This window comes from Gobio gobio (assembly GCF_949357685.1).
Source record: "Gobio gobio genome assembly, chromosome: 21".
NCBI lineage: Eukaryota > Metazoa > Chordata > Actinopteri > Cypriniformes > Gobionidae > Gobio > Gobio gobio.
Genome location: NC_137117.1, coordinates 23,253,147 through 23,265,200, shown reverse-complemented (window position 1 = coordinate 23,265,200; position 12,054 = coordinate 23,253,147). Strand labels below are relative to the sequence as shown.

The window sequence follows — 12,054 nt, the reverse complement described above, 5'->3', positions numbered from 1 at the left end:
TGTAGTCAGGCAGGGAGAACAGCTGGCTGACTAACTAAACACCAGCTTAAACCAGTTTAGACCAGCAAACCACCTTAGGCTGGTTTTAGAACCCTCTCAAGGATACATTATATTGATCAAAAGTGACAGTTAAGACATTTACAAATTCTTTTCAAATGAATGCTTTTCTTGTGAACATTCTATTAATCGAAGAATCCTGAAACATATATTATGCTTCCCACAAAAATAGCAGCACAAGTGTTTTCAACATTGACAATAATAATAAGTGTTTCTTGAGCAACGAATCAGCATTTTAAACGATTTCTAAAAGGAGTATTGGCTGCTGAAAATTCAGCTTTGCCATCACAGGAATAAAAAAAATGGTTTAAAGTAGATACATAAAGTGGCAAAAACAGAGGTAGTAGGAAATGGAGGAATAATGCAGAAGAAAGTTAAGATTTTTACTTAAGGGCGTCGGTACTGCTCCTGCGGTCGCTGCTATTGGCTGACTGGTTGGAGACGTATCCTGGCTGATTTTCTTCTTGGCTTCCTGCACCGGATTTTCAAACTGAGTCTTCTGATTGATGTGGCTGAAGGAAAGAGTGAGACAGTCACTGCAAAGGACCAGAGATGGCAGACACAATGACATACACGCTTGCACAGACCCTCAGGGTAAAGAGAACAGTAGCAATGCTCATCTGTTCATGCAAACAGTCTTTTAATGATATGAATAAAGGAAGGAACAAAACCATCAGAGCCAAAAGGTTAGTCATTGTGCTCATACATCGCTTCCTGTTTGTCATCTGCTAACCAGGCAGTCACTTTTTCCTTTACCACAGAGACAGAAACTTGGAAAAACGTCATGAACTGACCCGAGTCAGAAAGCAAGCAACCCTTTCCCAACAACACAACTATGAGAAGACACAATCTGACACAAAATAGCAGGGCAGAGAACATATCAAAAAGTTCATTTTTCTTAGCTTATTGAGATCTTTTTTGTTTGTTTTACCATAAACCTCGCAACATTTTGTTAGAAAACAGAAAAATGACCAATGAGGTACCATACATTTAATGTAGTATATATTCACCGAAAACATATTTCGAAGTTCATGTGAATTGTCCTCACTTCCACAGTGTGACACATTTAAATAAAACAGGAAATTCAACAAGAACATACAGTTGGACTTTATGCATTGGAAATTGATTGGATGGTGAAAAGAGAGAGTTACATACCAGAATGTAGGCATAACAAAGTGAGTTTGTCAAAACAATACCTTAAGTAGCTATTTAACTATTGGTTAAAATGATCCAGTATGCCCTTAACGACATCAGAGGAAAACAGATTTGATTTGATTAAAGATTATGAAGACCCATTATGGTTGGAATAACTATGCAAAGATCGCTTACTTTAGAATTGATTTTGTTTTCATAAAGATGTTTTTAAAACACAAGAACATTGATAAAGAAAATATACTTTGCAGTGAATCTAAAAACATCCTTGATTAAACCACAGAACAACCCCATTTCAAACCCATCTGTAATTGCTGTACATTCCCTCTACAAACGCCTTATTTGTTTTCTTGTTTGTTAGCCGCCGAAATGAAACAATATTACCTTGGCAAGCCTTTCCAGAGACACAAGCTTCACAGCACATGCATTTCCTCTGCAGAGGTTCTGGCTCAGTGCGGGAGTGTGTTGTTTTATCCTAACACAGCCCCTCCCACCCCACAGGTTGCACGTAAAGTGAAATAAGCAGCTCGTCTGCATTGTGTGACTCTGCTTTATCTCTTGTACCTGCCAGTCGTGACTGCACCTCGGGAAGGCTTTAACAGCCACAGATTCCTTGTAAAACCAGTCGGTGTGCTGCGAATTTGTAGAAGAAAGGTACGGTTTGTGCTTTTGCTGTGTGTGACTCATGCTGAGACTTATCCACCCAATCCACAGAGAGCGAGAGACTGAGTGCTCTCATCTGACTGCTAAAGTTCCCGTTTGTGATAATTCAGGCAGAATGTAATGAGGCCCTGTGCCAAGCCATATTCAAATCAAAAATAAAACAACGTTTTTTTGTTGACCTCCTTGCATAAATATCCTGGCACAGCAGGGATTGACCTCAAACAAAATAAATGCCATTAAAATCAAATCATGTATTCGCTTCTGAAAGCCCTCGGCTGTCCTGATATTGAACAACTTCAATATCCCACAACGCTTCAAGAGCAGAAAATTAGCAAATCCAGCCAATATGATGATCGATAAGTGACACTGATCAGTCTGCCATTTCAGGAGCAATCATTTACACCCAAACTATATATTTTTCTCAATAATCAGGGGTTTAGAAATCTGAGACATTTTGTGTGTGTGTGTTTTTCTATATATATTGTTAATTATCATTGTTAATTAAAATTATTAGCATAGCAAGGTGAGGGAATTTAAAGAAAAATATATTTCAGATTTTTGGCAAAACGTTTTAATGACTTTTTTACAGTGGTGAAATATTCTTAATTCATCATAGATTATTATATAATATATAATAATAATACTATAATATTTACATTATTACTATTGTATATTTTGATGTACTTAAAATAATAATAAACTGCATTTTTTCATTTATTAAGCATCGAAAATCTGAAAACTTTTTGTGAATTTTTAATTTAATTATAATTTTAATTATCTAATTAGCATAAACATGTGAGTGAAATGAAAGAAAACATAATTTCTAAATGTCTTCGTATTTGGCAAAATGTTTTAATTTTTTATGTTAAATATTCTTCATTCATATTATTCATTTCACAATTTTATGTTTTATGAAAGCTCTTGACTCCCAGTTAATCCCCAGTATTACAATCACACTGAATATGATGCTTTATACCAGCACTGTAAAAAAAAATCAGGTCTCCAATTGAAAATTTTCTAGTGAGCGATCACATCTAAAATGTTCAGTTGGCCAAATTGAATTTCTTGAATTTTAATTTAATTCAATTGCATCAATTCACAGAAATTCAATTTGGCCAACTGAAAAATTTAGATGTGATCGCTCACTAGAAAATTTTCAATTGGAGACCTGAATTTTTTTTACAGTGAGGGGTCTCCAAACTCGGTCCTGGAGGGCCGCTGTCCTGCAGAGTTTAGCTCCAACCCTAATTAGGCACACCTGAACACGCTAACCAGTTGATTAGCTGGTTCAGGTGTGTTTATTTGGGGTTGGAGCTAAACTCTGCAGGACAGCGGCCCTCCAGGACAGAGTTTGGAGACCCCTGCTTTATACAATGACTTGGCATCAGGGTTGCCAGGTCCCTGAAAAATTTCCAGCCCAAAGCAGACTCGCAAGAAAGAAAACTAGCCCAATTTCCCCCACACCGTATACACACATATCTGTCAGTAAAGCAATATTAAACAATGGCACTTTAGAACTAAAAATATTTTGTATAAATGAAAATGCATATTTTTCATGTTACAGAGAACTTAGAGAATTAGTATGATTTATTGGTCATTTTGTGTTTCTTTAAAATAAAAATAAAAACACAAGACTATCAACAATGTGGAATTGTAAAATTTACTAAGGCTAAATGTGCAATGTTTTTCTCCATTTAACAACATTACCATACAATAGTAAAAGACAACTTCCCTTCCCTTTTTTTTTGCGTGGCTGGTTGGGCATATGCAAAATCCCATTAAAACTAGGTCATATTGAATTTGCCTGCATATAAATGGCCTAGACTACACTAAGGCCTATACGGGACAAACTGTGTTTATTATGGGTTTAAAATTCTATTTTGATTGTTGGCAATCTTAGTTATGTTAAACCTATTATTAATAGACTACATACCCTTTTCTCTTCGCTACTCTTCTTCTCCCCACATTCACTCTTGCTTTGTTTAGACTTTAGCATCAATGTGTAATTAATCTACAATGCCAAACTACGCTCCAAATCCATAAAACTTTCGTTTATCTTCGGAACACAAATTAAGAATTTTTTTATAAAAATCGGAGCGATTTCTGTCCCTCCATTGACAGCTACGCAACAACCACTTTGTCACTTCAAAACGTTCATGAGACCGTAAAACTAATTCATAAGAATTGAGCGGTTTAGTCAAATCATGAGTGGTCACATTTTCTGAAGATACACAATCACTTTATATGATGAACAGATTGAATTTAGGCTTTTATACACATAAACAATGATCAGCGAACATAAACTGAAGCTCAACCAAACATGCTTGATGCGCGAAGCTCAAATGTACTGCGTAACACACAAGAATAAACCTCATAGGTTCTCGCACGTCAAGCAAGCATGCTTGAGCTTCCGTTTATCATAACTGATGTGTGCTTTGATTAATGTTTGTATGCGAATAAAAGCCTAAATTAAAACTGTTCAGCATATAAAAATTATGACAGAATTTTCTTTTTTGGGTGAACTAAACCTTTAAAATCCCTGATAGGGGAAAACTTGCATAATCTCTATATGTGGAGTGACATTAAACATTTCACACAAGCCATCTCTGTTTCGCTTAGTCACTCTTTCAGTGGTCTTAGGGTGCCAGGTATTCATTCTAAGGATCAATACAGATTAGTAAAAGGATCCTTTGTCTACAGATAAAAGAATTTCACGGCCGTGGTACATTATAAAAGCAACCCCAAAAACAAGACGTAATTTTTCCCACAACTTAATTTTGTAAATAGCCCAATTGTGTGGGAAAACTGTGACCCTTGTATGTTGGGCAAAGTTACTTTTAAAAGTTTTACAATATTGCATTACTCCCTAAAAAGTAACTAATCGTGTTACTTAGGTTACTTTTTATGGAAAGTAATGTGTTCCGTTACTTTTGGGTTACCTTTTCTCACCTGGGGTCCGTTCTTTGTACCTCGCTTAATACATCTGAGATGATTTGACAGATCCCAGATATTTTAATCGTGATAACTGATCTCTGGCTAATTTGGTCCTTCAAACGAATTTGCGGATTTGATTAAAATATCTGGATTAAATTATCTAAGGGTACTGCGTGTTCTCGTGTTCCCTGACAGATGCATCAATACTCGAAACCACGATCAGTAATGCAGCGATTGGCTGGCTTCAAGACAACATGACATCATATAATACAAAAAAAACCCACACATTTCTGGACCTTTATAAGGAAACAGCCAAACCATCATAAAAATTATAATAGATAAATTATACTTTTTTTTAAAAAACATTAATCCCAATTATTTATATTCACGATTTTATAGTATTTGTTTGTACACCCTTTACATTTTTATTTCAAAGTTGTAATTAGCAATTAATTTAGTTTTTAATTCAATTTGAAGCAGATTTGTTATGTGACAGCATTAATTAAAGTTTCTTAAAGGTCAAGATCAACTGCATCAAGCCATCCCATAATATCCGTCATCACTCAAATGAATGCACGGCTCAGAGTAATTGTACAGCATGTGTGTAAGACTGCAATAACATTATAAAGTAATTATTCTATCAAAAAGAAATCTCTCAATCAAGTGGCTGTGTCTATAGTATAATATTATAATATTTTCAAATACATTTTTATATTATTTTTGTTATTATTTAAAATTATTATTGCCCCTGGTTCAGTAAGGAACTCTTGTAATAAAGTAGCAGTGGTTGGGACAAATTTAAGTATCAACGCAGCTTAAAAAGGTGCAATCTAATCCTGTTTACATGAAATAAGCCGCTCGCGAACAGGTTTAAGCTTCTGGACCTGTTGCTATGACAGCAAGTCCAGGATGAGCATCGAAGAACCAAACAATCCAAGGTCATGCCAAATCATCAACAATCAAATCCAGCTAACTAAGTTAGCAATGTACGAAGAACGGACCCCTGGACTTGGCTTGCTTGTTTGTTTTTTTAATAACAACATAAAAGTTGTATTATTGGCAAATGTAAAAGCCCTTTCACACCAAAAGTGAAATGACTCAGAAGAAGAAAGTTTAACACTCTTACTGTTCTTTAGCAATAAAAAACAAAAATTAAATAATTGTGATGTTTGTGGACAGTGCAGGACCGACGTTGCCCATTCCTGGTCTAGTACTACAATAACCATCATGTTTACACAGCGCACACAACGCCTCTGCACTTCCTGACCATTTCTCTCAACAAGGGGACAGGAGTGGTGTCAGTCAATATATGGGAAAACAAAGTAACTTGTGTTACTTATTTAAAAAAGTAACTTAGATATTTTGTTGTCAATTTAAAGGTAATGCGTTATTTTACGCACAACTTGAAAAAAGTAATCAGATTACTTTTTTGATTACTTCTGTCATTGGTTTGTGTCTCCTTTGGTTGGGGATGAGGGTTACAATCCCTTTATGCTTTTATTGTTGTTATACTCTGAAAAGCTGGATTTAAAACGACACGTAATGGAAAAAAAGAAGTAAAAGACAAAGCCAAAAACGTCAGCGTACAGCAAACCAAGATGTTGTGGACAAAAAAGCGTCATCCATCATTCTTATTGGACCATAAATGATATAAGCATACTCACTCCACGTAATAAGTCCCATACTGCGGGTCCTCAATCTTCTCCCAGCCATATGGAAGCTCTGCAGAGAATCAGACAGGCATATCAGAGACAGCTTGAGCAGACGCAAATCACCCATGCGCTTGACACCAGGGGGTCTGATTTTCAGACGGTGGTTTTCTGAGAAGCCCTAATACCAGGTAGGTCAAGAAGTCTGTCTGCATTTGCATGCGTGTTTGGGAAGGGAAGAGATCAGAAGGCTGAGCGCAGAGGAAACGAGGGGGGTGCAAGTATTAGTAAGCTATATGGAAAATGACTAGTTATCTTTCTATGTGATGTGAGTTGTTTGGAGCCACCATCCTGACATGGACGTACATGCCCATTGCAAGAAAGTGGTGCTGGGATTGCTTGTGTGAGATGACACACTGATGGGCTCTCACCATGTCTCCTGTGAGCCATTAGTCAGACGGGCCAGAGAGAGAGGCTAATGTCTCACAGTTCAGCTAGGGTCTGTTTACTCTTCAGTGTGATTCATGAACGAACTTAGTCTTACCTCCATCCTCGCATTTTTCAGGAGGCTTAGCTTTCTTTGCCAGTCGTGGGTCGAGCCAGGTCGTGGTCTTGGAATTATGACTAGAAAAGAGAGGGAAAGAAGCATTAGTAAACAAACACCTGGTAGTCCTTCTGAGCGTGCCCCTTAATTACACAATTGGAGTGCATCTGCAGCTTAGCCAAACAGTGTAACACTCATAAAACAACAGCAATACGACTATACCTCACTGTAACAATGTAAAAATGACGAAACAACAATAAACAACGCTCAATGATTGATAACAGATGTCAAGATGTTTGTCGTCATATTTTCAAAGCAGTAATTTGTACACTTGGCAGTACACAGAAAGATTCTGATTTTGCTTTTTTAAACATGTTAAAATTGAGATTGTCAAAGTTGTCAAAAGAATTTCATGTGGATTTATAAATATATAGAATTATAGATTACTTTTTGTCCAAGTGACTTATTAATAGTAAAATATTACATTTTATTTATACTAAATAATTAGTACTTAATAATTATCATATAATTTGATGCAGAGCTTAAATATAGTATAATATAATTAATATAATATAATAATAATTAATATAATATAATTTAATATAATATAGCGCAATGCACTGTAACGCAACGCAACGCAACATAACATAATATTAATTATAATGATATTAGTTAAACATCTTTGGTTTGGAGTTGATGAAGGGGCACTTGAAACTCAATAATGGGTGTTGGGCACTTATTTATATTTTTAAAAATGCAAGCATGCATCAGCGGACCTTTTCAAAAAGCACTTTAGTTGTCTCTGCTGCGGAGAGGTGAGGAGTCGATTTAAAAAGCAAATGTGTTTAAAATCTGAAATATTCATAGCAAGGTGCTGCTCATCCTCCGAGACTCATGCAGACAGACACGCGTGTGGAAGCAAGGCCCGCTGGGAAGGCTCCATTTAGCCGACTGTTTGCATTGTTCAGAGAATGAAGTATTGATTCGCTGGCTCTCTCTTCATCTGGGTGGATACAGCAGAGATGCCTGGCTAAGGGCTGCGACCACAGACACAGGTAATGGACGCTCTGAAAGGAAGAGCCTGTGAAAAAATGTAAACTAGCTTCGGCGTCAGCATGCGAGAGAAGAGCTGCTTCAATTCCCAGCGGTCTCTCATGCTTGATGTGTCTGCAAGAGTTCCGGAGTTCCTGTTTACTAAGCGAGCCCTTAGCTGGAGAGCTGCTGTCTACATCTGGGCTCGGTTACAGTAAATCATAGGCAGAATTTGAAAAGATGGACCCACAAATCTTTCTTTGTTCCCCTGTTTAAAAACACACCACAGTGGGTTCCTCATTGTACAGCACAACATGTGTATTGTCCATAAACTTAATACGAAACACTTCCCTTCTATACCCTAAGCTAAAAGCAGCATGTCAAATGATAGTAATCCCATATTCATGAATCAGTAGGTGAAAAATACACAGATGACATTCTGCTACCTCTGAGATTCAGTAGTATGCATCCGATGGACACTTTACTGTCCATGTGGCCAAGAACAGTGTATGGCTGACAATGCTAACATGGCGGATGTAGTATATTCAGACTATTCACACTACACACCTGCATAAAAGAACTATAGACTTATCTAGATTCGGATGAAGTCTCTTATGCTCACCAAGGCTGCATTTATTTGATTAAAAAAAATTCAGGAAAAACAGCAATAGTGTGAAATATAAACTACGATAAATGTTTTTTATTTTAACATTTTAAAATGTAATTTATTCCTGTGATGCAAAGCTGTATTTTCAGCATCATTACTCCAGTCTTCAATGTCACATGATCCTTCAGAAATTATTTTAATATGCTCATTTGGTGATCAAGTAAAAATTTGTATCATTTGTATTATTATTATTTATTATTATGTTGAAAACAATTATTCTGCATAATATTTTTAATAGAAATCTTGTAACATTTTAAACGTCTGTACTGTCCCTTTTGATACATTTTAAAAGGGGGGGGGGGTAGCTACAGAGTAGTATTTCATCCTTCATATCTCAAAAAAGTCTTTAGTTTTATTAGATTTATAAAAGACAGATAAGCTGTACCGAATATTTCCGGAAAAAAGTAGAGCTCCGGAAGGTGTGCCGTGCATGAAGCTAAACAATCACGTGTGCGCGCGCACACACACACACACACACACACACACACACACACACACAAGACGTCATCGCATCACAGACTCTCTATTCATTCCAGTTAAATCACAAAATAAATTGTACACACACGTGTCCCTGCTCTTGATACAGAATCACTGATGAACACCTTTGGTTTTCATGAGAAATAAAAACTGCGATGGTGAATTCAAACCCAGAACCGAACCTCAGACACCCTGTGCAAAAGCTCTAACACTGGACCAACACTGGACCATTGCAAATCTATGGGAAGAATCCCGGGACTGACAATATTGTATTATGCTATAGTTAGGAGATACAACGTTAAGGATGAAACTATCACGTTAAACATGACTTCTCATGACTTCCCCCAATTTTTAAACAAAGTTACGCCACTGCATCGCATTATGGATACAATATAAACAACACGAATGTATAGTTAATCAAAATGTATGCACTTGTGCGCCGATTGCCAAAAAACCCAGATATTTGATGCAGTTTCACTCTCCATCTGCAACAATCTGCAAATCCAACGGGCCTTGCTTATAAAACATTTGTCACCGAAAATGCCAGGAACACACTTGAAAAACAACGCTGGGTTCTTTGGGAAGCTGAACAAGGTTATCTTTCCCTCAAAACCAAAAACACACTTCTTTGGTGACATTGTTAAAAAATCCTTCTCGACTTGCGTTACAATGGCCGTGCTCTCAGGCCTGCTCTGGTTGGTTTGTGCGTGCGTGCGCTTTTCTGGGAGAAGTGGCCATAAAAGGATTTTCCGGCCTTTATGACTCCATACAGAAATACAGAAATCATGACGCACAGAAATACTGTCATACGTCCAACTCCTTTTTTGAAACTTTGGCCATGTGTAGCATGAGAATCCAACTCTTTAACAGTGTAAATAAGTCAGAATGCATGAAATAGCATTAGACCCGCCCCTTAAGCATCCTTGCCGAATAACGGCATCCATTTCTTAAAAAAAAAACATTACTGGCCCTAAACTTTTGAACAGTAGTACAAGTTCTTTCATTTCGAGTTTTTCCTAATCTTGGAAACAAACAAAAATGCACTGAAAGGTCATAAGTGAATTTCTATCATTACATTATTACTTTTTATCTTTGCAATAAAACTTTTCTACCGGTATGCAAAATTTACACAATCAAGCAAATCACAAAATTGCACTGATATCAAAAATCATCTTCCATTCGGCGTCTGATTTCTGAATTAGTGCAGTATTTAATCTGCATTCAATGGGCACAAAAGAGCTGATTTTTCTTAATTATGCTCATTTATTATTTGCAGAAGTGAAATGAAATAATCAAAAAAGTGCACAAAAAAAAAAACACACCAAACAAACAAAAAAACAAGTAAACACATTTAACTAATTCCTGGGGCTACATTTCTGTCAAACAAACATAGTCTGAATCCCAAACCCTAAAATCTGATATTGGAATATAGGTCCAGGAACATGTCCTACTTAGCAAATGGGACTTACTCTATAAAGTAGACCATGCCCGTCTCCGTATAGGCCATCTCCCAGTTCTTGGGCAGAGACTCCTGGCCTTCGTCACGTGGCATCGAGTTCCAGTTGCGGAAGTCCATGCTGCTGCTGGACTGTGTGTAGCTGGGCACAGCCTTCCTCCAGTCCGGTCCCTCCTTGTGTTCTGTTAGTGGAAACAGCAAAAAGAAAGACGGTAAGAAAGAGGTGGGGAGAAACACAGAAATGGGGAGTAATACATACTTTAACTCCCACTAGCAACGCAGAACGAACTTTCCAACCTTCTCAAGAGACGGAGAGAAACAGAGAAAGAGAGAGAGAGAGAGAGAAGCAGACAACAAGAGCCACTAGATTTGCATGCCAGGACTGATGTTCAGAGAGCCGCCTCTCGGGCAGGGCCAGAGCTGCTTAACACTTCCGTGAAGCTGATATCTGTCACTTACACAAATGTGCGTCTGTTTGTCTTTGTGTGAGTGAGTGAGTGAGACAGACAGTCTGCTTGCACATGAGAAAACAGGCAGAGACAGAATAAGAGGGAGAAAATGTAACACTTAAAAGTCCCATCCTTCAGATAAAAGAGCCAGTTGTCTTTTTGTTTATTCTAGAGTGCACGTGTTCCTGAAACATTATGCTACTGAAGCAAGGCCAGGGTCATAGGTTTGAGTCCCAGGAAAAAAAACAAAGTGATAAAATGTATGAATAAAATATATACATAAATATCATTTTACATATGCATAACCATTCAAAAGTTTAGATTGTTTTTCTGAAAGAAATTAATACTTATTCAGCAAGGATGCATTAAATTGAACAAACGGGAAGGTAAAGACATTTATATTGTTCTATTTAAAGCATATTAGAATGATTTCTGAAGGATCATGTGAGACTGGAGTAATGATGCTGAAAATTCAGCGAAGCCATCGCTGAAATAAATGACTTTTTAAAATATATTAAAATAGAAAACAGTGATTTTAAACGGCAATAATATTTCACAATATTCACTATTTTTGCTGTATTTATGATCAAATAAACGCAGCCATGGTGAGCATAAGAGGTTTCTTTCAAAAACATTAAAAAAAATCATACTGACCCCAAATTTTTGAATGGTGTTGTACATAACATTTTATATATGTACAGTATATATAAAATATCTGCTAAATAAATAACTCTAAAATGCAAATGTAAAGGAGCCAATAGTCTGTTAAACGGTATGCTTACTCTAGAAGTAAATGTATTGTGAATAATAGCTTAAAAATACATTCTTTAGTGTGATTTGAGCTAAAGCAACTACATTTAGGATCCCATTGCTGTTAGACTTAAAATCAATAGTTAAAACCTAATCTTGACACACAGTTTTGGGTATTTTGCTCTCTCTGGAATCAAATAGATAGCAGCTATTACTTGTCCTAT

The 12,054-nt window shown here is 36.7% G+C and overlaps 1 protein-coding gene across 2 annotated transcripts in view; it reads right to left on the bottom strand.

The window, feature by feature from the left end:
• Positions 1-12,054, bottom strand: part of magi3a (membrane associated guanylate kinase, WW and PDZ domain containing 3a) — a 167,689-nt gene that overhangs the window by 33,309 nt on the left and 122,326 nt on the right. For both annotated transcript variants that reach the window (XM_079803371.1, XM_079803372.1), the window contains 4 exons: positions 10,645-10,813; positions 7,000-7,079; positions 6,471-6,528; positions 445-569 (listed from right to left, as the gene is read on the bottom strand). In XM_079803371.1, coding sequence (XP_079659497.1) covers positions 445-569; positions 6,471-6,528; positions 7,000-7,079; positions 10,645-10,813 — 432 coding nt within the window. The remainder of the gene's footprint in view (positions 1-444; positions 570-6,470; positions 6,529-6,999; positions 7,080-10,644; positions 10,814-12,054) is intronic.